The sequence below is a fragment of the Engraulis encrasicolus genome, chromosome 8 (assembly GCF_034702125.1).
Source record: "Engraulis encrasicolus isolate BLACKSEA-1 chromosome 8, IST_EnEncr_1.0, whole genome shotgun sequence".
NCBI classification, from domain to species: Eukaryota; Metazoa; Chordata; class Actinopteri; order Clupeiformes; family Engraulidae; genus Engraulis; species Engraulis encrasicolus.
The window spans coordinates 32,832,439-32,857,143 of NC_085864.1; the positions used below are offsets into that span (position 1 = coordinate 32,832,439).

General features: G+C 48.0%; 1 protein-coding gene across 6 annotated transcripts in view; it reads left to right on the top strand.

Annotated features, from left to right (window-relative positions):
• Positions 1-11,184, top strand: part of numbl (NUMB like endocytic adaptor protein) — a 109,699-nt gene extending 98,515 nt beyond the window's left edge. For 5 of the 6 annotated variants that reach the window (XM_063205499.1, XM_063205501.1, XM_063205500.1 and 2 more), the window contains exons 6-9: positions 1,601-1,790; positions 3,992-4,249; positions 7,432-7,608; positions 8,221-11,184. In XM_063205499.1, the coding sequence (XP_063061569.1) occupies positions 1,601-1,790; positions 3,992-4,249; positions 7,432-7,608; positions 8,221-9,311 (1,716 nt within the window). In that variant the 3' untranslated portion in view covers positions 9,312-11,184. The remainder of the gene's footprint in view (positions 1-1,600; positions 1,791-3,991; positions 4,250-7,431; positions 7,609-8,220) is intronic. The other variant, XM_063205497.1, reaches the window with a different exon arrangement.
• The last annotated feature ends 13,521 nt before the right edge of the window (positions 11,185-24,705 follow it).

Below are 24,705 nucleotides of genomic sequence, written 5' to 3' on the forward strand. Positions count from 1 at the left end.
GCGCGGGGCTAAAGCAAAGTGGGATTAAGATAAGGGATTACTACCGCAGGGGTTATCTACCGCCATCTGAGGAGAGCGGCGGCGACACACAGCGGCGGGCGGCCTCTATCTGCACTTGGCCAGCCGGAGCGCGGTGGAGCAAAGGAGGGGGGGGGGGGACAAGATGGTGGTGCTGGGTCTGGATGATAGAGCACCACCAGGGACACTGACAGAGTGGGACAAGGGGGACAGTTGTCCCGGGTCCAGGGACAGAAGGGGCTTTGAGTTGAGTTCTCATTACATTGTATGCAGTCTTGGGGTGGGGGCCCTTTCACATTACTCTGTCCTGGGCCCAGCCAAAGCTGTCAGCGACCCTGAGCACCACCACGGGGTGGGAGAGGTCTAGCAGGGGTATGGTGGTGATGGTGGTGGTGGTGGTAGGGCTGGATGATAATGCTGTTGAAACAGGCTCCTCAGGACCTCCACCCCACCCCCTTTTAGCCTCTTCTCCATCCATCTCCAGAAAGTGCTCTTCTTGATTTCAAGACCACTTTTCGACTCAGCTAATGCTGAAATTGAATCTTCCTCCTCCCCTTTCTTTGGGGGAGAAAAAAATGAATCGCTAGATCTACATCACTGCTTCTTCTCATTATGCCAGCCTGTGTACTTTTTTAAAGTGCTTCTCTCCTAACTGAATTACACTCACACTTGTGAGGCGTGTGGAGGAGGAAAAAAGAATGCACTTATGCAGGATTTTCCTCATTCACGCTCCTCATTGTTCTCACATTGCTGGTTAAGACATCTTTTGGCCATTAGGGCCTGATCCAAGGGACGTTGTGTGAGCGTGGTATCTGTTAATCCCGGCATAATACCCATCCCTTGATAGTCCCCAGCGGTAGCAAGATCTCATAATCGAGGCATTATGAGCCCAGGCCTGAGTTAAGCAGTACGCATCTATTGGGTATAAAAGCGAGCATAAAAAACTGCTAAACACTGAGGCTTCATGTCAGTGGCGGAACAATTGCACACAGGGCCCCAGGGCAAAACACTGATAGGGCCCCTATACAGCCTGCTAAGGTCATAAGAGGGCCCCCACCACCAATACAAGAGGGCCCTGGGCCCAAGGGTGAATGCCCTGATTGCTCCCCCTATAGCGCCGGCCCTGCTTCATGTTGACTCTGCATCAATATTTCAGACAGGCCCGCTGAAATGTTGTCTTCCTCAGAAGAAACTCGCGAATTTAAGGCTTTTGAATAATTTACTGGGATTTAGTGGAGCGGGCCGATTCTTGCTGCTACTGCATGTTGAAAGTCTCGGCTAAACGCTTTTGTATTAACAGTGACGGGGAGTCCTTCTGTGAATGCTAATTTCATCCGGCGAAAGAGTCATCATTGCCTTGGCTGTGTTGTTAGGAGGTTGTAGGTTTGAATCCCACACTAGCAGAAATAAGGGGGGTGGTCTTCCCCATCTTCATCCATAAAGTATTAAGAATTTAACTCTACAGTGCTCCAAATGCCTTGCAGATAACATAACTTGAATAACTTTTTCTACATGTAATGTATTGCATCAAATGTAATGTAATATAATGTAATGTGATGTTATCCTCACTCCCAAACTCCAGGGGGAGCGTCTGAGTCACGCGGTGGGATGCGCCTTCGCCGCCTGCCTGGAGCGCAAGCAGAGGCGGGAGAAGGAGTGCGGCGTCACGGCCTCGTTCGACGCCAGCCGCACGTCGTTCGTGCGCGAGGGCTCCTTCCGGGTGACTTCGGGCAGCCAGCAGGGTGAGCAACAACTCCAGGATAAGAAGAAAGGTTCGTCACACCTCCCCCTTCTGGCTTGGAGGTGTAACCACATTCCATAGAGAGAAGACAACCACCTGCATGTGTGGTTGGTTAAGTCCTGCTTGTTAAGTCACGTCAGGAAATGTGATAGTAATCTTTCAAAAACCAACAAGGCAATCCGTAATGCCAGACAGCATTAAAAACACATGGCATGTTGACATAATGCATGAAGCATGTGCAACCACCTCTGGTGCCCCCCTCACTTCCAGCCGGGACAGAATTAGAATCATGGGGACCAATGATGTCAAAGCGCTGTGCGATGTAATGGAATTTCCAGCCTGGCCAGGGGTGCATTTCTCAAAACCGTCGTTGCTAACTACAGTAGCTACTTTGTTGTTTGCAATACAATTTCCCATTGGCAGCTGCTGAAGTTGCTAACTGGCTAACAACTACGCTTTCGAGAAACGCACCCCAGAAGTAGAATCATGGGGACCAATGATGTCAAACCGCTGTGCGATGTGGTGGAATTTTAGTGGCCTCTGTGTAAGTCAAGGCAGGTGGAGGGGAACATAAAAAAGTGTAACAGCAGACACATGTGGCAGCAGGGCCGCTGGCAGCTTTGGCCGGGCCTGGGACAAAGTAATCCAAAAGGGCCCCCTAACCCAATACATAGAATGTAATGAGAAACCAATTATGGGGGACAACTTCCCCCTTTGCCCTCTCCCGGCACCCCTGTGTGGCAGTGCAGCACAGCAGCACCTCAGCCAAAATCTGCATCGCTGGAGGCACTTAATAAATGCTGGGGGGCTGTAGCCTTGTCATAGCTTTGCTGCCCGCGATCGCTGGCGTTTGGCAAGGAAAAGAGAAACAGGTGCTTGTGTTGAGTGCAGGGCCGCTGACAAGGGGGGGACAAAGGGGTATGTTGTCCCGGGCCCAGGGAGATAAGGGGCCCAGAATCGGGTCCCCATTACATTGTATGTATTGGGTAGGTAGGTAAGGGGCCCTTTCTAATGACTTTGTCCTGGGCCCAGTGAAAGCTGTCAGCGGTCCTGTGGGAGGACAGCTGGTCTCGTCCTCCTTGGGGCCCTGCGTTGTGTTGGTGGCTAATTAGGCAGGGGAGTGCGTCCGGTCAACTCTGACATAAAACATGGACACGGCCGGGAAGGGGGGGGGACTGAAAAGTGAACAGGTCAGAGAGCAGATGATTCTTGGGCATGCCTGCGGACATAGACGAGTAATGACCCGGTGGGGAGAAAGGGAGGGAAGGAGAGAGAGAGAAAGGAAGAGTAAGGAAGAGAGTGACAGAGAGAGGGGGAAGATAAGGAAAGAGAGATGAAGATAAAGAGGGGAGAAGAAAATAAGAAAGAAGAAGAGAGAGAGAGAGAGAGAGAGAGAGAGAGAGAGAGAGAGAGAGAGAGAGAGAGAGAGAGAGAGAGAGAGAGAGAGAGAGAGAGAGAGAGAGAGAGAGTTACATGCTTTGCTTCCCATTATGAAGGTGTTGAGCTAAAACAGATACCTGCTACAGGGATCACTGGGAACCAGACAGGGAATATTAGGGGTCACTGCAAAACCATAAAGATCGTGACACAGCCACAGTAATGGCTGGTCTGCTATGGTGTGATAGATTGTACTGAACAGGGCACAGAAATGGATCCACTAATGTGGCCCTTAGTTCCTGACCTGCTTTTTGACCAAGGAGGACTATGTCTGTATTGTTGGACAGTAAAGGCTTTGTGCAGTATGTATTACCTGCATTGGCGTGCACAGGTAGAAAACAGATGATATTATCACATGTATGTATTGAATGTAGCACCCTTAATGCTTGCCGTTCCACCAGTGGACTGCAGTAAAAGTCACTGAAAAACCTTTACTACCATAGTAATACGCCACTATGACAGTACACACAGCGCCTTTGGTAATACATTGCGACTTGCCCATTGCCATTCTGCTTGCAGCTAATATATAACAAGGGCCCTGTCTCACAGTGTTAAGTTGGTCTTCTCTGTGAACATGCACACATTCTGATATGCACCAACATCAGCAGAGTGGGCAGTATGTCCTTGGCTTTCCTTTTATAGACTACTTTTATAGAGTTGGGGACTGAATGATGAATGATGAATGCAAAAATAATATTTCTCTCTCTCTCTCTCTCTCTCTCTCTCTCTCTCTCTCTCTCTCTCTCTCTCTCTCTCTCTCTCTCTCTCTCCATCCATCCGTTTCCCCCCCAACAGAGCCCGCGGTGTCGGCCATGCCTCCAGGCAATGCCTCCCCCCCGGAGGGCGCGGCGTCCCCCGGTGAGCGTGGCGAGCCCCACGCCGCCATCCCGCGCCGCCACGCACCCCTGGAGCAGCTGGTCCGGCAGGGCTCCTTCCGCGGCTTCCCCGCGCTCAGTCAGAAGAACTCGCCCTTCAAGAGGCAGCTGTCGCTGCGCCTCAACGACCTGCCCTCCACACTGCAGCGCAAGGGAGACTACCAGGCCAAGAACCCAGGTGAGCACCACCACACAAACACACACACACACACACACACACACACACACACACACACACACACACACACACACACACACACACACACACACACACACACACACACACACACACACACACACACACACACACACACACACACACACACACACACACACACACCAAATAACTTAATAAGGGAGACTACCAGGCAGAGAACCCAGGTATCCACCACCACCACACACACCAGCCAAACAACTTACTGTAATAAGGGAAACTACCAGGCCAAGAACCCAGGTGAGCACCACCACCACCACACACACATACACACACACACACACACACCAGCCAAACAACTTAATAAGTGAGACTACTACAAAGTAGTTCAAGAACGCACATGATTACCCCCTGCACGTATGCAACAGGGGTGTAGGTTGGCTCACCAACCATCAGTTGTCATATGATTTCAGATATGAAATAATTTACTACCAGGCCAAGAACCCAGGTAAGCACCACCACCTTGCACGCATCAGCCAAATGCAATCTATTAAAGTAATTTCAGAAACAATTTAATAAGGCGGCCATGGTGCACACACCAGGGTGGGACACCAGCAGCCATCAGCCAAATTCAGGTAACAGATATAAGATATATATATATATATATATAGTATATAGTATATATAAAAACGATTGAGTGTGAGAGGTTGGCCCATCATCCAGTGCTCAAATTTACTGTTGAGTTGGAAGTACTTTGCCAGTGTCACAAACTCATCACGTGGTTTACACCTGTGTAACATCTGCAGAAACTGGCTATGGATCGTCTGGTTTAGGAACCTGCAATCAACAATTAACTTTTGTGAATTTACCCTGTAACAAATTTGCAATTTACCATTTGATAAATGATGCTGTAATAATGGACAGGTATGGGGTAGTTTGCATATGAGTGCAGATGCATCACAGCTGCTTACTGTAGGTAGCACCATGTGATATGGAAAAAAATGATATTGGAGTGTCACAGTTTTGACTGTAGGCTGCCCATCACTGTCAGCAATCCAGAGCACACTTGAGTGATGGCGACAGCCAAGTAGCCTCAGATACATCTGTGCTATCTCAACTGCTGTGCAGTAGTGATTCAGCAGAAAAAAATTCTGTTGATGATTTTGACAGTATACCCTATGAATAAAATATTCACCTCCTCTCTCCCTTCAATCCAAGAATGCATAGAATGCCCACAGCTTTGAGCTCTTAAAACTTTCATGAATTGCCAAATTGCGTTATATTTTAATTTTACTTTTATGTCAACTGGAAAATATTTTAGAACTGTCAGCGAACACTGACAGGCAGATAAGAAAATTCCACCACAAACCTATTTGCGCAATGCAATATTTATTCCTCACAGATATTTCTGAATAAATAAAGAATTGTACAAACTCGTCTTGGAGTGTGTAAATATTTGAGTGAGCTGTATGAGACGATGGCTTCAACAAACCTCTGCAGTGAAATGTCACGACAGCAGATACCGTACACGAGAGCAGAGGCTCTCTAGTGTGAACGTTTGCCGTTAGCGTTTGCATGACGCTGAATCATCAGGCTAGCACTGGCTGGCATGAAGTTGTCGGTGCTCTTGTCTTGTGTGTCATCTTGCGCACTAAATTTAGCCACCGTCCACACCCCCTCTTGGCCCAGCGAGCGTAACGTGATGAAATTTAATGATGTTTACTGTGTGACCTACTGAGATTCCATCAAAGTTAGACCCCCCTCGGTGTTGGTGCTCTGGTTCAGTGTGCGCTGTGGGAAAGGGCTGAGTTGTGTGTGGTTGTTGGGGTTTGACTATCCCGAAAGCCAAAAGGCTATGCTCTGTTTCTCTGACTCAGTGTGTGAAACCAAAGCTTCCAGAAAACATTGTTTTCTTTTTTTGAGGTGGTACACTTGTGTGTGCACTATAGTTTTCTCAAGAAACCACTAGAATCTTCCGTCCGCTTGGCAAACCAAACCACACCACACATTACAGCATCCATGGGCATTCTCTCTCCATCCTGTGGTCTGCTCTCATCAGTAGCACTGGAGAGAGAGTCATCATCATAACCACACTCGCTGCTGCATTTGCCCTCAAATCCCCTCGATATGCAATCCGCTATTAACAATATTACATCACCGCATGTGACTGGAGATGGTGATGTTTGCTGGACCGTGATGGCATGGCAGAGTAGCTTCCTGGCAGCTTAGTTCCTGAGATGTGATTGGATGGCTTGGATGGATTTTTATTATTTTTTACGCTTGAGAATGATGCTAAATCCAAGAGGACGGAATTCCCACACTGATTTGATTGCGTAAGGGATGAGATGGTTTTAAAAAAAAGAGCCATGGACCTCTGCAGGGAAAACAAAATCAATGTCTCTCTCATGTGACTAAAATGGATTCATATTGTGATGAAGAAAAAACAAAATCAGCTTAGCCAGTAGGTTCGTATGGCTGAGATATAAACAATGTCGCCACTGTATATAGTGTGTTTTGCAGGGCATATTACAGTGGATGTTCTTTTGTGTGTATGTGCATGTGGGCTCTAAATATAGGCACGACACGAGTGCAGTGTTTTGAATCGTCCTTGGCTCCGGGGGGCCACAGGTCGTGAATGTTTAACCACTGCCACGGTGTTGGCAAGTCATCACTGTCATTTTGTAGGCTCCGGATTAGCATTTTGCTCCCTCTAGTCGTGAAGGAGAAACACCCTGTACTGTACTCATCTGAATGCGCTTTGGAAAAGAAACAATATCTCACACAGCACCTGGTCTGTCCTATGAGGACCCTTCATATGCACTGTTTCGCAGTAAAATTGATGGTGTTGTCATCTGGGTTTTTAGACATGCAAAAGTCAATAGGGTATTTCACCTTCAGAAAGCCAATGCATACACAAACATACTTTTAGGCAACTCGCCACCTATTATTTTCTATGCGCAAAGGTGCCATCTTTTGTTGAAAAAAAAAGGTACCCCATACGCCAGTGGCATGACCTCAACAACTGTCAAAAATCAATGTCGTTGTCATCTGGGTTCATATAGATGCAACAGCCAATCTTCAGAAAGAAGCCAATGCATACACAAAAAACTTCTAGTCACCTATGTTTTCTATGAGCTGAAGTGCCATTTCGTCAATGGCTTCACCTCAAACCCTTTTTTTCTTTCTCCTTTTTTTCTTCCTCCTAGTCCCAGAGATGGACCTGACGGTGTCCGGAGAGGACGGCAGCATCAACGCGCTGTGCAGCCAAATCAACAGCTCCTTCACCAAGCCCTCAGAGGAGCTATGTGCCAAGCCCTCCACCAATGGCCTCCCTGTCAGCTCCATGCCCCCCATCATCCCCCCTCCGCCCGCACCACTGCAGGGTAAGTCACCCTCTAGTCTACAGCACTTACAGTCTATCATTGGATTGGATTGAGCTTGATGCTTGGAATACATTCACTTAATTTAATACATTTTTAACTGAATTTGATGTTAACTTCACTTGCCTCATTGGGCATGTCTGTTTTGGCATCCACTCTGTATTCTGACCAATATACTCAAAATAAGTTCCTTTTTAGGAGAGCGTCAATGTACTGTATATTGATTTGCACTGAGAAAAACAAACATTATCCGTTGCACAGTCTTTACTTAATGGGCTGTAGTATTTTATACTCAAGGGTATTAGATGTGTCTTACGTAATTGTGCATTATAGATGATGTCATAGTATGTTGCTTCATTAATGCTTGCGAGAAGGATCAATGAGATATTAAGCTCCTGACCCTGCCGTGGCCATCCGGAAGGGCACTCGTCGCCTGCCATGTGGCTGACCCGGGTTCAATTCCTGGCCTGGGCCTTTGCCGACCCCTCCCCGTCTCTCTCCCCATTCGCTTCCTGTCTACATCTCATACTGTCCTGTTCATAATAAAGTCTTAAAGACCAATAAAAAAGAGAGATATTGAGCTTTTAAAAATCTCTTCCTCTTTCTCCTCTCCAGCCACCACCGGATGGGTGCAGACGGAGAGTCCCGTACAGGGGCCCCCTACTGGGCCCCAGGGGGGCCACAAGCGCACCCCCTCGGAAGCCGAGCGCTGGCTGGAAGAAGTGTCCAAGGCCGTGAAGGCCACCCAGCCAACTGCACCCGGTCAGCCCGCCCCCACCCAGCCGCCACCCCCCACCATACCCACCCTGCCAGGCCCACCGGTGCACACCTTAGCCGGGCCGCCGTTACAACCACTGGCCGCCCCTCCGCTACCCAGCATGGCGGGCACCCAACCCGTGGGCTCCCTGCCCACCTCCATGCAGCCCTTCCCGCTGGCGTTCGACGCCACCCCTGCGCCCGTGGGCATGTTCGCCCAGCCGCCGCTGCAGCCGGCGTTCGTGCCCATGCAGGCCTACATGCCCGCCATGGGCAACAGCATGACCTACCCCAACGCCAGCGTGGTGCCCGTGGTGGGCATCACGCCCTCGCAGATGGTGGCCAACGTCTTCTGCACGGCGGCCGGCTCGGGCGGAGGCGCGGCCTCCATGGGCGTGAGCATGGTCGGGGGGCCCAAGACCGCGAGCGGCACCAGCAACAACCCCGGGGTGATGAGCACCGGCATGGGGCATCATCCGCAGCCGGCCTTCCCCAGCCTTCCGCCACCCACCATCGGAGGACTAGGAGGATTCCCCACCACGGTGACGGCTCCCTTCACCACGGCACCCATGGCCAACGGCCTCCCGCACAACCCCATCAGCGTGATGTCCAACGGGGCCCACCACTGCACGCCACCCGGCAGCATGAGTTCGATGAGCACCGGCTTTGGCATCACGGGCAACGGAAGCATCGGCGGCATGCCCATGGGCATGGTTGGCGTAGTCGGCAGCACCACCACCACCACCAACAACAGCAGCAGTAACAGCAACAGTGCCGGCGGCTGGCCCATGGAGAGTATGCCACCAGCGGCGATGCCCGGCGCCAAGCCTGACTCTCAAGAGGCCGAGCGCTTCGAGGCCAAGTGGGCGGCGCTGGAGTCCAAAGCGCAGCCCAAAGCAGCCAACCCCTTCTCCAACGACTTACAAAAGACCTTTGAGATCGAGCTTTAACTGTGTCAAAACTGTGCCAGTGGGGACTACAGCGGGGACTAAATGGGGATGAATGAATGAATGGATGACTGATTTGGGGGGTAGGGTTTGAGGGAGGGATGGTGTGTTGGGGGGGCTGGGCCCCTGTCCCCAAAGCTAAGACTCGAAACCACTTCAATGCTCCACCAACCCCGGCAACCACTATTTCCGCAAAATCACCCACTACATACACATGCATACATGCTACACTCCCACCCCAGTGCTTTTATTTCTTCTTCAATGTAGATGTTAATGCTCCTAGTTTCATACGACCAAGAAGGTCTCTGGCATTGCACCTGTACTACAAAACGCTGTGAGAGGATTGTACTCCATGTGTTGGTAGGGGGATGGGGGTGAGGGTGATGCCAGCCATGTGGTGTCGTGGTGTGGTGTGGTGTGGGAGAGAAGGGGTTGTCATCTTCCATTCTGTGTCCGTTCAAGAGGTCAACAGTTTCCTGAACACTCCAAGCTCCCATGATGCACTGGCACGAATGAGTCATGCATCCCAAGCCCACCAACCACTACTGTACCAATACGTTGGCCACTCATACAGCACCACCAAGATGGCGGCACTAGGACAGTGGGTCCATTCCAATATGCAGACTCCCGTCCTCCCTTGCTCACTTGCCAGCTTGTGACCTCGTGATGACGTCACTGACGACGGAAAATGAATTCAATGTCTTGAAAACAGCGGGGAAACATTTTTGTTTTCTCCATGGAGGCGGGGCGTCAGCAAAACGCGAGGCCACAAGCACAAGTGGAAGACGGGAGTCCGCTTATTGGAATGCACCCAGTGAGTCCAAGCTCGGGGTCCTATTAACTGCCACACACGACGATCACCGTTCAAACACAACACAAGAAAGACTGCAAGAGTGCTGAGTGAGCTGATGATGAACTAAGCAGATGGCCTGGTTTGCTATTTATTATTTTTTTAATTTTTACGAGTTATATATATATATATATATGTTAAAATCTGATATTTTTATTCCACGATGAGGAAAAAAAATTGGTATGTTTCTTCTTGATGGTTTCCCTGTATTTATTTCTGTTGAGCGGGAAAATGGGAACTGTAATTTGGTTTGTTTTAACAGGAGAAATGACTCACCAATGAGGTTGTGTGTATGTGTGTGTGAAGTGAGTCACATTGATGGATACTGTGCTGCAGAGTGTGTTTGAAAAAGAACGAGAGAGAGAAAGAGAGAGAGAGATGGAGTGAGTGAGAGAGAAGAAAAAGTGAGTGTGTAAATAGCATGTTTCTTTTTTACTCTCCCTCTATTTACTATGCCCCCCAACATGTGTGGCTTCCACTTGTTATCCAACCTCAATGAGTCACTGTCACTAAACCACCATGTCACCAGAGCCCTCATTAGTCTCCCCTTGGCCGAACTCAACTGTTAGGGCCACCACCGGAATGTGGTCAGAATGTTCTAGAAGCTTCATGAATGGTACATCAATGACATCAGTCTACGTGTAGTAGTTCTTCATTACAGCGCTTTTTTTAATGTTCTCTGAATGGAAAATCATGATTATGCAGGTTATTCAATCCAAAATGTTTAGCTGAAAGCCATTGGACTTCTTCTTTGCACTTGAAGAATGTTTGACTCCTGAATCCAAGAAGCTTCTTCAGATCTGCTTTGTGTAGGGAATGAAGAGGGAAACATCCTCAGGCTCAAAGAAACCTGATAACTTACAATTAAACTCTTTGGATAACTTGACCTGGATGAATAACAATCTTCACAGACACATGGTTGTGGATGATTAAGTTGTGGCAATTTGGGGGAGAAGGGAGGCCCTGTCCTCTGTGGTGAGTGTCCAGTGCCTGTTTTCCACTGCCGTTTGTCTGGTAGGCCTATAGCTCGACACAGCGCGACTCAGCCGCCAGTTTTTGCTTTTCGAATAGGCACGACACAGCTCAATCGTAAAGCAAAAAGTGGTGGCTGAGTCGCGCTGTGTCGAGCTGTAGGCCTACCAGAAAACCAGCAGTGGAAAAGAGGCACAGGAGAGCTTAGGACTGGCATAGCAACATGTAGAGACGAAGGTATAGGCATCAAACAGCCCCAGATGAGCACTGACATTGGGAGACAAACATGATCCAACTGACCTAGTCTGGATCCTCTCCTGTGTTGGTCGCTAGTTTGGATGCTGCTACTGCTGTTTGAACCATTCCATTTCCAGAGAGAAGCCATCTCACGCTTCTCATACAAACATGATTAACGGATGACTCATTTCATTATTGCCCCTCCCAGTATGACAGAGAATAGAAACTAACTGGTCCTTTTGTTTTGTGGTGGATGGATGACCCCTCAACCTGCTCCGGCCTGCTATGGAGGAGGTGGAGGTGGAGGAGGAGCAGGGGCAGAGGCATCTAATCCAGCGTCACGGCTGACATTTCCAAAAGGTTATATGGCACCACGCAGGGTCTGTTTGGGCTGCTGCTGGTGAATTGTGAGTGGGGGGAAATGATGATTGCAGGTAGGGGACTTCAGAGGGATTCTGGAAAGGTTGACTAAAAGACGATGGAATTGGAAGAGATAATAGAGGGAACAATGAGATTGACTGAAGAGGGTGGATGATGGAGAAAGGAGAGAGAGCTGCCAAAAGAGAGAGAGAGAACAGTTTCTTACTGGCAGAGAGAAGACGAAGGAGGAGTGAAAGCAGATAAAACCCTCTGTGAAGGAACTGGCAGGTTAGAATGGGTTTTAAACATGAGAGGAATTGGTTTGGAAAAAGGGAAAAGAAAGGATGTTTGGATGCTATGTGGGAATGTTTCCGTTGATTATTTTTTTATATATATAATGAGGTTCCAAATATTATTTATTATTTTATCACTGACAAAGAATTTATTTTTTCAAGTTAATCCAAAAAGTTGACCCCTCGAGGTAGTTCTGTTTCCATTCCGTTAGTCAGACAAAAAAAATGAGGGAATTGTGTCTTTTCCGCAGCCAACCAGCCCTGTCTGTGGCTGTGGCTTTCATGTGTGATTCATTTCAGTATGTAAGCATCTGCTTATTTTCTTTTTTATTTGCCTAAAGCAACTAATAAAACAGACTAATATTACATGTGGTAAGTGAAGAAGAGAGAACACTGTGTAGGGCATTCCATGTCTCCTAAAGGGCATGATCCATTGACTTTGACCAAATTAGCCAGGTCAAGCCTGGCATGACACAAGAGATTCAGAGGCTGCCGGTTAAGGAAGCAAGGGAAGGAGGTGGGTGGGCACGGGTGGACATCTTTCAAGAGGAGGAGGTTGTTTATCAGCGGATGAAAAAAAGAAAGACCTAGAAAGGGTGAATTAAGAGTCAAATATTCAATTTTTCGTGACCACTGCACAACCAGAAATGGGGATGGGTCAGGTTTTTGTGTTGTCCCTCAGGCAGTAGTGAGGAAAGAGTAGAGAGAAAAGCTTTGTGCTTTTGCCATCTGTCATCTTGAGTTAGGCCCAAATGGACCTTGAAGGAAAACACTGCAGTCTTTAGAATGCAAAGGCACAGGCACAGACACACACACACACACACACACACACACACACACACACACACACACACACACACACACACACACACACACACACGGTCACAGAGGCACATAGTCAGACAGACACATGTAGACAGACACACGTAGACAGACACACGTACACACACACACACACACACGGTCACAGAAGCACATAGTCAGATAGACACACACACACACATACACACATACACACATACACACACACACGTGCGTAGACAGACATGTGAGCAGCACAAATACCTTTCTTCCATTCAGGAATCCTTGACTGGATGCAGCTGACTTCATGGCATGCAGCAAATTAGCCGGTTTATTTTCTTCATTTGCGGGTCATTAACTTCTACTTAGTAGGCCCCAGCAAAGGCCAGCAACCCCTCTCTCTCTCTCTCTCTTTCTCTCTCAATGTGTGTGGCACATCGATGCTGCTGCCTCATCCCCCCAAAATCCCAAAGACATGAAGTAATGATGAAGGAAAAGAGAAAGGAGGCTCCCAGACCAATCTGGCTTCTAAAGGGTTAAAACGTTATTTTCTTTCTTCTTTTTTGTTTGTGCTTTTGTTTTGAAATGAGGTATTACGGCCCCAGTTTTTTATGCAGACGACAGTCATTTGGTGGAATTGGTTGTTTATTTATTTATTGGCTCTGGCCCCCTTATTTGTCCACATTAAAAAAATGAGAAACGAAACAAAATGAAATTGAAGACAAAAAAAATTTGTAGGTTGTTCAAAACAAACTAAATTACCTCATAAACTTGATTGTAAAACTTGTAGTGTAGTGATAACAAGCCAGTGGAGTTTATTTTTAATCTTTATTTACAGAATTTTGTATTTAAACCTACATATTTGTATTGTAATTACATTGTACAAAGATAAATAAATAATATAATATTAAAAAAAGAACATGGTGTGGTTGATCTACTTGCTTTCTGTACGTTCACCTTCTCAGTTCAGCTATTTGAATACATCTGGGTACTCTGAGTAAGAAGGACAGACAAAAACACAGCATGTCAGTGGTCTTTTTTTTCCCCAAGGACCAAATTATTTAGCAAAAATGAAGCAGAGGGCCTAACAAATTGCCTCACTGTATGGCCACAGATAGCACACATACATGTTTTCATTTGTTCCAACATTATGCTGGGCCAAATGTGTGCCATGCCCAGCCCAGATCAGGGGTCCGTTTCTCGATTCTTGTCGTTGCTAACCGTCTTAAGACCGTCTTAAGACCGTCTTACCGTTCCGTTGGATTGAGTGGTTAGCGTTGCTGTCGAGAGAGAGTTGAGTCGCTCTTAAGAAGGACTTTGCTAACATCGTTAGCAAAGACGCTTTCGAGATACGGACCCCTGGCCCGCTGGCCACCATTTGGAGACAGTATATAATATGTACAGTATATAATCTCAAATGTCCACACAGCTGTAATTCATTGTATCTGTATCTCACGTTTTGCATTATATCTCTCATCTTTATCTCTCATTTTGCATAATCTCTCATATTTCCAACAGATTTCATCTAGAGTATTGAAAACAGTATTTGGGCCTACTGTATTTAACCGTGGGTGATGCAGGCTATGGGTAGTTTTTTTTTACTATGAAAAACAGTAGCCATGAATGATGTCATGCCACCATCCCATTTTATTTGTTTACCTCCCTACTGAGTGAGACAATATTGAAGTGGAGAGAGTATTTTCCCCCTGACCCGTTCAACACAAGAGAAGCACACACTCGCCAAAATCTCTGTTGGATATTCGTTGGCTCCTTTCCACAGTCGGAGACTAGACCCAGGGCTGGACTGATAGTCTGGAATACAGGGCATTTTCCCGGTGGGCTGACAGTCCTCAAGGGCCGATGCTGTTTTTTGTTTGTTTGTTTGTTTGCTTTTCCCCTAGAGACTGGCCCTCTATTTACAGTAGATGGGGTGGACAATTGATCTATCTGTAATATAGATGGTGAGATTAGCTAATCATAATATCTTAGAAAAGCAACAGCCTGCGTTAGGGGCTGGTCAATGCAGACAAAGTTCCGAGCTGTTTTTCTGTCCCAGTCCAGCCCTGACTAGACCCGTCTTCACCCTCTCCAATCAAGCAGTCTCTCCTCTCTCGTCTTAGGCCTGGCTTTGCTCCGTGGAACTGTGACGCCGCGATGAACCCTTTCCATCTCAAGAAACTCATTTGGGGCAACACAAAGGAGTCATTGTGTGGGCACAACAGAGCACTGCATGTGGAGCGATTGCCGCCGTAATGTCCTCTTGCCTGTATACAACCCTCTTTAGTGCGGGCGGCCGATGAATGGCCTGGATGAATGGGTCGCATGAAAGTGGAGTTTCTCCGGTTGACATTTTAGGACGATGTAAAAGTTTTCCAGTTCTCTTGATGTTTATGAGGTTGGTTTAAGTGAGAGTCAGTCCACAGACTTTGTTTTCATCTGTGCTACTACTACCCATGAGTGGTGCCATTGTAATACTGAGGCTGCGTGTGTTGGGTCTGGGGCTGGATAGTCGCTGCAGTCGGTGCATCCCCCTCCCATGATCTCTGTCTGTCTGTCTGTCTGTCTGTCTGTCTGTCTGTCTGTCTGTCTGTCTGTCTGTCTGTCTGTCTGTCTGTCTGTCTGTCTGTCTTGCTCCCCCCCCCCCCCAGACACACACACACACACACACACACACACACACACACACACACACACACACACACACACACACACACACACACACACACACACACACACACACACACACACACACAATAAACAAACACATATAAACCAACTCAGAGGGTCTCAAGCTCTATGGCTCCCATAGGGCCTACTAGTGAGTATTATATATAGTACAGTAGATGGTTCAAAACCCAATGTGAAAATTGTGAGGAATGCAGCATCTCTACTCCCAAGGTTGCCCATTTACTCGAAGCCCCGTCATGCACAGCAAGGTCACAACAGTTTACTTTCTCCCTCCACTCTCTCTATCTCTCTCTATATACTGTATCTCTCTGTCACTGTGTCTCTGTCTCTCTTTCTCTATTTCTATCTCTGTCTAGTCTAACACACACACACACACACACACACACACACACACACACACACACACACACACACACACACACACACACACACACACACACACACACACACACACACACACACACACACACACACACACACACACACACTCCTATCTCCTGACACTAAAGCTTCTCTCCCATAAGATCCCCTGTGCTGCTCCTGCTCGTGCTTGTTATCAGATATGCTGTGGTGTTCACCTTGGTGCATGCACGATACTGTATATGTACCACCAGCTGGTGCGTGGGCGAATTATATCAGAAGACCTGAGAAACCACAGACACAGTCTCAGGGTCAAACCGCACGGTTGGTCGTGGGTGTGCTGTGTGCGGTGGTGGTGGTGGTAAACTCCCTTTCCCAGCAAGGATGCCTGGTCTTAGTCTTCCCAGGAGAACATGAGAAAATATGGAGGAAGATGAAAGTTTTGTAAGCAGAACTCCCTCCCTCCGTCTCCCACCATCGGATCTGAGGGAGTGGAGGAAGAGAAGTGATGATGATGGTGGGAGGGTGAAAAGGAGGCTGAGGTTCTCCTGCAGACGCACGCACGCACGCACACACATGCACGCACACACGCACACACACACCCTCACACGCACACACACACCCACATACACATGCACACACGCACACACAGTCACACACACACCGCTTCAGGGTGTACCTAAATAACTTTAAGTTGCTTTGGATAAAACCTGTAATGTACAGGGTTGGGAAAAACGGGTTAGATGTACAACAGGGGAAAAAATAAACACAAGACACCGCCATCGCAACATGGACGAGTTACCATGGTGACGAGCAGATCACAGTCATTTGTAAACATCCCAAAAGGCCCAGCGTAAGCAGAACAGACGACGGGGGGGGACTATGCATATCAGTTGTACATGTAATTGCGGTGACATACCGTGTGAGAGTAAAAGGAGGAGAAAAAGACATTCCAATTACACTGGAGTGACATGCAGTCACAGCAGTTTCTGGCTACAGCCACACAGGGGTGCCGACAGGGGAGGGACAAAGGGGAGTGTTGTCCCGGGCCCAGGGAGATGTGGGGCCCAAAGTTGGTTCCTCTTTACATTACATCTATTGGGCAGCAGGGGGGCCCTTTCAGATGACTTTGTCCCAGGCCCGGCCGAACCTGTCAGCGGCCCTGCAGCCACATATACATTACCGTGCAGACACAACTATAGCACCATATTGATTGGAACATAAACAGGCTTATTGTAATTACCCCGCCCTCTCTAAGATGGAGGCACTCAAACGTGGACGACTAATACACACTGGGTGCATCCCAATATGTGACCTTGCCTCCTCCACTTGTGCTTGTCTCCTCGCCCCGCCTCCTGGCCCCTCCTCCGTGGAGAAAACAATAAAGCTTCCCAGCTGTCAGCCTCGCCACAACAACTTTTGAGGGACTGTTTTTCATTCACCATCCCAATTGCAAATGAGAAAAAGACTCTATAAATTGAGCTTTTGCAAGATATTGAAATATAATGCTGTTGTCTGTGATGTCATCATGACGAGAAGCAAGTGGAGGAGGCAAGTGGAGGAGGCAAGGTCACATATTAAAACGCACTCACTACTTGGCTAATGAAACCCTCAACTGCCTCCTCCTAATAAGAAAATAAAAATCATGGCGCTGCTAAACGAGCATCATCGTCACATTAATAGAAGAAGTAAGAGTTTACAGACTTTAGTGATAATACTTTGGTGGAAATCTATCCTTATGTTTTATCTTTACTTGTTTATATAAAAAAAGACATTTTGGCTTACAGTACAGTGGTTTAAGTTAGTGTGAGGGATTTTAAATGTGCTACTATACAGAATGAATTCAATTTATGTAATTACTTTACATCCCTTTCTACTGGTTTAGTGTGTTGCAAACACTGCACCACAGTACAGCAGCTCCAAGTACATGGAATGATCAAGAGAGATACAGATTGACAAGAAGGAAAAAATACATGCAACACAATGTCTTCATTATTTTGCACCCATCTGATGCGGTACATACAGTACAAAGCCACATGTTCTCACGCCCAACTCCCTTACCTTCTCCTTCTCTCTCTGTCTGTCTCTCTCTCTCCCTCTGCAACTCCTTTCTCTCTCTCTCTCTCTCTCTCTTACCCCTCTCTCCTTCCCTCTGTTCGTGTCCGCCCAGTGCCACCCAGCATTAGCCAGTACATCACCCAAAGTCAGGTGCGTTGACGTGACCTTTGGCGGGCCGGTCACGCTCCCGCTCCTGCGGACGAGGGAGGCAATTGCCTCTTAGCTGCCACGGCGGTGGACTGGACCCACTGGGCCAGATAATGAATGGGGGAGAAGGGAGAAGGGAGAAGGGGGAGAGAGAGAGAAGGAGAGGGAGAGGATGGAGGGAGGGAGGATGGAGAGAGAGATGGAGAGGAGGAAGTATTTGTCTTCTAACCTCGGCCGCCAGACACGTCCCATCTATGGGGCGCTTACTCACACAGATTGGAGCGCGGGCAGGGGTCATCCAGCTGCTGGGGACTACTACACGCCGAGCAGAGCGGAGCAGAGCAGAGCAGAGCAGAGGAACAATTACTGGAGTTACAGGCATATGCTGAGGGAGCGATGTGTGTGGGGGTGAACACATGTCCATGCAGGTGGATGCGCACACACACACACACACACACACACACACACACACACACACACACACACACACACACACACACACACACACACACACACACACACACACACACACACACACACACACACACACAGATACAGTGGCAGAAAAATTACACACAGGGCCCCAGGGCAAGACACTTACACGCCCCCCTACATAGCTTGCCAAGCTCACAACAGGGCCCCCTCCACCAACACGGGAGGGCCCTGGGCCCAGGGGCAAGTGCCCTGCTCGCCCTCCCAATAGCTCCGCCCCTGCTCAGAACACAGACATACAGTAGACACACACACACACGCACTTGCGCATGCACGTACGCACACCAAGCCAATTCATGGAGATGGACTCATATCCTTAACATAGTACCATTAGGGATTATTAATGGAAATATTCTCGAGGCATTTTGAAATGCTTGGAAAACACTACTACCACTGCTACTGCAGCACAACCAGATCTTTTTCAGGTGATTTAAAACTAGAATAGAATGCATTTTGCCATCTTCAAAGGACCCTATAGTGTCATCACTGACTTTCAGTTAGATGCCAGTCTATCTCACTTAGGACTTCCTATATTCTCTGTCTCAGGTTAGTGTTTATTGATCATGTCTAACAAGGCTTATTTGGGGGTTCTCGTCCACCTGTGTGGTAGTGGAACGTCAATGTTTCCAAATCCCCAGGACGTGGTGGCTTTAAACCAACCACTCAGACAATCTGTCATTGAGACAGTCCACCAGCTAGCACATTTGAGCTGGCAGTACCTTTTGCGTCATGTCTGGTCACCTGCACCAGGGCCGGATTAAAGCATAGGCTAGATAAGGCTGCAGCCTAGGGGGCCCCACCTGCCAGGGGGCCCTTGATTGGCCAAAAGTGAAAAATTACAGAATTGTGAAAAGATGCCATATTGAAAAATTCATCTGTCATGTGGAGTACAGTTGGTAGACATGTTATTCCTAATCCCTAGCTCGAAATTATAACACTGACTATGAACATTTATAGCAAAATGTGTCCTACAGGGGGGCCTACAGCAACCTTTAGCCTAGGGGCCCCTGGCCATCTTAATCTGGCCCTGACCGGCACCTGGTCAGCTCTGTCGACACCCTTCATTTAAGGAGCCAAAGTTAAGCCTGTTTTCCTTTACGCAGTAAAGGCAGACATACTGCACGTCATTACACGTCACTAACAACACGTCCTACTTCACAACATTTCTCTGCATGCGATGTACTGTACATGAACATAATTATACAATAATTATACCATATAATTATAATTGAATATAATCTGGAAACTACTGTCCAAAATGGTTCTACTTGTTGCCAGTACGATGTTAAAAGACAGACTAAGCGGCATTTAATTAATAGTTCAAAATCCATTATTATCCAACTAATGTCAGTAAATGTGCAATTATAGGTCTATCATCCAGACAATAAGTCTGAAAAGGGCTAATATTTGCAGTCTCTTTGTGAAGTCGTCTGATCTGCTGCCATGGTGATGATTAGACGAATGAGGGTGTGGCGTTGTCAATAGCAGCAGAAGAACAGGAACAGATGGCCAGGTCTGATAACAATTAAAGAGAAAATATCACAGACAGAAACAAAATATCAGCTCCTCACTGCATCAGCACTCCTCCCTGGAATGAAAACACTGGACTGGACAGGGTTGGCAGAGAGCAAGGGCCAGTGGGTGGATGGATGGAAGGTGCTTTTCTTCTGCCAGCAGCATTAATTCAGTGGGTTGGGTTGGTCTTGGGTGGGATTGGGAAAGCATTCTCTTGCGTCTATAGCTTTTCTTTCTCTGTCTCGGTCTGAATTGTAAAACAAAATTGCCAATGCCTCTCTGTCTAAATCTCCACTCCCTGCCTCTCACTCCCTCTCTTCTCCAGAGCCATTTCTCCTCTTCTGAGCACATTTCCCCCCTCTCTCTCCCACTCCTTCTCTCTCTCTCTCTCTCTCTCTCTCTCTCTCTCTCTCTCTCTCTCTCTCTCTCTCTCTCTCTCTCTCTCTCTCTCTCTCTCTATCACAGACTGGTCCAAACATCTCTTTCCTTCTCTCCCTCCCTTACGTCTCGCTCTTTTCTATCTTTCTCTATTTACCTCTCTTCTCTTTTCCCTCTCTCCCTGTCTGTTCCAGAATGCTCTCTCCCTCCCTCTCTCTCTGCCCGTGTGCCCCTGGCTGTAGCTGGGTGTGCCAGTGCCAGGTCCCTGGAGCCTGTGCCAGTGGTTGTCATTTATGAAGGTCCCCGGGGGGCTAGGAGCCGGCCTGCATTGCTGCATGCTAAAGGCTAACACACATGCACGCACACACGCACGCACGCACACACACAGGCCTAGGTGTAGAGCAGCAGCATCGGGACTGGGGACAGGGAGAGCCAAAGGCCTGGGACGTCTGTGTGTGTGTGGGAAAGGAGTGTGTGTGAGGGTGGGACTGTGTAGGTAAGTGTGTGTGTGTGTGTGTGAGAGGCGCATGTGTGTGTGTGTGTGTGGGGGGGGGGATGGAGACAGAGAGGGATGCTAGAGAGAGAGAGAGAGAGAGAGAGAGAGAGAGTGTGTGTGTGTGTATGTTTGTGTGTGCATCATGCATGTGTGTGTTTGTGTGTGTGTGTGTGTGTGTGTGTGTGTGTGTGTGTGTGTGTGTGTGTGTGTGTGTGTGTGTGTTTGTGTGTGCATGTGTGCGTGTGTGTGTGTGTGCGTGTGTGCGTGTGTGCATGTGCGTGTGTTTGTGTGTATATATCTGTTTGCGTGCGTGTTTATGTAGCTGACAGGAAGACAGACGCCCAAACAAGCATTCATATGAGGCTGCGTGAGAGAATGACCCGGGAAAGCGCTCGAACAAACGGAACACTGGGGAGTGGCTGAGACGGCATGATTGACAGACACATAGGTCAGCAATTGGACAAGAGAAGAAGCACACAGTGCACACCGGAGAGGGGACGGCATATCAGTATGCCAAGCGAGGAAATCAGAGCCACGCAGCCAGAGCCCTGAGCATCAGAGGAAACAGATGATGACTAAGGACGAGCATTTACACACACACACACACACACACACACACACACACACACACACACACACACACACACACACACACACACACACACACACACACACACACACACACACGCACACGCACACGCACACGCACACACACACACACTTGTCTCTCTCTCTGACATGCACGCACACACACTTTTTTCTGTACACGCACACACGCACACACTGTTTCAAATGACATGCCACTCAAAGACTCAAAACACACACACAAAATTGTCTGTCTCTCTTACACGCACGCACACACACTTTTTTCTGTGCACACACACACACATGCACGCACACACGCACGCGCACGCGCACGCGCACGCACACGCACACACACTGTTTCAAATGACATGCCACTCAAAGACTTAAAATGCATAGCTAGTTGAGTCACCGCCGGCGCTATGGTCAGACATTGCACTACACTACATTACATAGCCCAGCACACAATGGATGGAGCAGAGCAGAGCAGAGCTGAGCAACAGACACCAGAAGACAGATAAGCTGTGGACTCAAATTTCACCAAGAGACAGACACGAATGGGGAAACGACTGGCCCCATGTTAAACGGTGAGTGCTAATACCACTGGGAGATGATTTACGAGCTGTCAGAGCGATGACAGGGAGCTCCTGGGACAAGAGGATGTGATGTGGGAGGGTGGTTAGCGGACGGACTTCACAGAGCATAACAGAACATTATCCAGCGCTTGTCATCATTCTCATCTGGCTGAAATCCGTGCCAAATCTGCGCCGGACAGAGTTGGTTGGAGGGTTGACTCCAGACCAGAACGGCTTATCCGGCCCAAATATGTGAGGTGATGTGGAAGGATGGTTAGTGGATGTACGGTAGACTTCACAAAATAGAGCCTATATCCGTTTTTTCATCTGGTCAAAATCTGTGCCAGATACTGTTTGTACCATGGCAAATGTTAAGCGGAACAGAACCAATTTGGTTCTCATTTGGCACAAATCCATGCCGGACGGTCAACGGATTCATAGAAAAGATCCAGTGCTCACCTGACCCCTTATCTGGGAGTGGGATCCTATTAAGCTACTATGGTGCCCCCTTTATGAACAGTATTTGGTAAAGTGTCATGGGGTGCCCTCTCCCTCACTGGTCAAAATGATTGCTGTCCCTGGGCACTTTGCAACTGGCCTTTACCCAGCCATATCCAAGAGAGATCTGAGATGAGGCATAAGCCTGACTCAAACTTGACCCATTATGGCTACAAGGGTGCCAAAGGTTCATAACATCCTCAGGGGGAACTGCATGACTCATTGACAGCTTATAAAAGCTCTCCTCTATTTGTCATCACTAAAAAGAGTGCTTGGCTGAGAGGCGTTAAAGCAGGGGTGGGGAACCTATATCTCGAGGGCTGTTTACGGCCTCGAGCTTAGAAATTACATTTGCAATACAATTAAGTCATATTCAGGGGACCTAGTGAAGGTGGGGTATGTTTTATTGGTGGCTGCCTTCAATATATAGACCTAAAGTGCAGGGGGAATTCCTGGTTTGTGTTCATAGTACGGCCCTAGGAGGACTTTTACGGCCCTTGGAGGAATTTGAAGTGGCCCCTCAAACGAAAAAGGTTCCTCACCCCTGCGTTAAAGAAAGGATGACTATTCAGACATGCTTTCATGGAGATGCTGATAATAAGCCAGCAAAAAGCACAATCCAACAACTCATTTGTATGGCCATCAACACAACAGGAAAAGAAAGAAAAAAACAGAAGGAATAGAATAGACGAAGCACAAACCATGGAAGAGAATGAAAAGAGAGAGAGAGAATAAAAGAAGCACAAATTGGTGTGTGGAGACAACCAGGGGAGCCAACAGGGGGGGCAAAGGGGTCTGTTGTCCCAGGCCCAGGTCGAGAGGGGGCCCAAAATTGGGTTTCGATTACATTGTATGTGTTGGATAGGGGGCCCTTTCAGATTACGTTGTCCTGGGCCCAGCAAAAGCTGTCAGCGGCCCTGGAGACAACACCACAATAACAGCAGGCGACTCAGTCAGTCTGAACACTCTTGTCGCCTCGTCTGAACAAGATGGAGACGCCGCGTTAATGAGGTCGGGATCCGTGTTACAGAACGGAATATAATGGGAAACAGTGGTCGGGCTCACACACACACACACGCACACACACACTCAGCACAGCCCTCTTTTACACACATGACCCATTTCTGCAGTCGAGCCCAAAAAACAACACAAACACACACCACACACACAAACAAACAGACACACACACACACACAACCATGGGCGATAATCAGTAGAAGGGCCCCCACTTCTACTGTATCACACTACGTATACTGCACAAAAAAGAGAGAGAGACAAAACAGAGAGAGAGAGAGAGAGAGAGAGAGAGAGAGAGAGAGAGAGAGAGAGAGACACCCCTCGAAGGCTAATCAGATACTCACCCAGAGACACGGTGACTGTTACAGGTCACCTTCAGAGACAGGACTACTGAGCCGCTCTAATTTGCCTTCTATTGGGATGTAATGGATACGTAGCACACACACAGACACAGACACAGACACAGACACACACACACACACACACACACACACACACACACACACACACACACACACACACACACACACACACACACACACACACACACACACAGTGGTTGAGTGAGACCAAGGTGAAAGGCAGAAAAGTGCAGAAAACAGGGCTGAAAATTCTATCCACATATACTGTACATGTACACAAGCACACACAGAGAGAAAAGATTGTCCCAGTTGAACTGTATCAGCAAATGAAATTCAAAAAATGATATTCATACACACACACTACCACTGTGCTTGAGTGGTTGTGGGACAGAGTCAGGGGGACAGGTAGAGCATAGCCTGACTATACTAGTCTGTCTCTCTGACACACACACACACACACACACACACACACACACACACACACACACACACACACACACACACACACACACACACACACACACACACACACACACACACACACACACACACACACACACACACACACACACACTCCTTAAGGGTGTGTGGAACATATAGAGAAGTAATAAGAGGGGCAAGGACCCCTATTGCCACTTTTCCACTGTCGATTTTCTAGGCCTACAGCTCCACACAGTGCGACTCGGTCGCCACTTTTTTCTTTATGATTGAGCTGT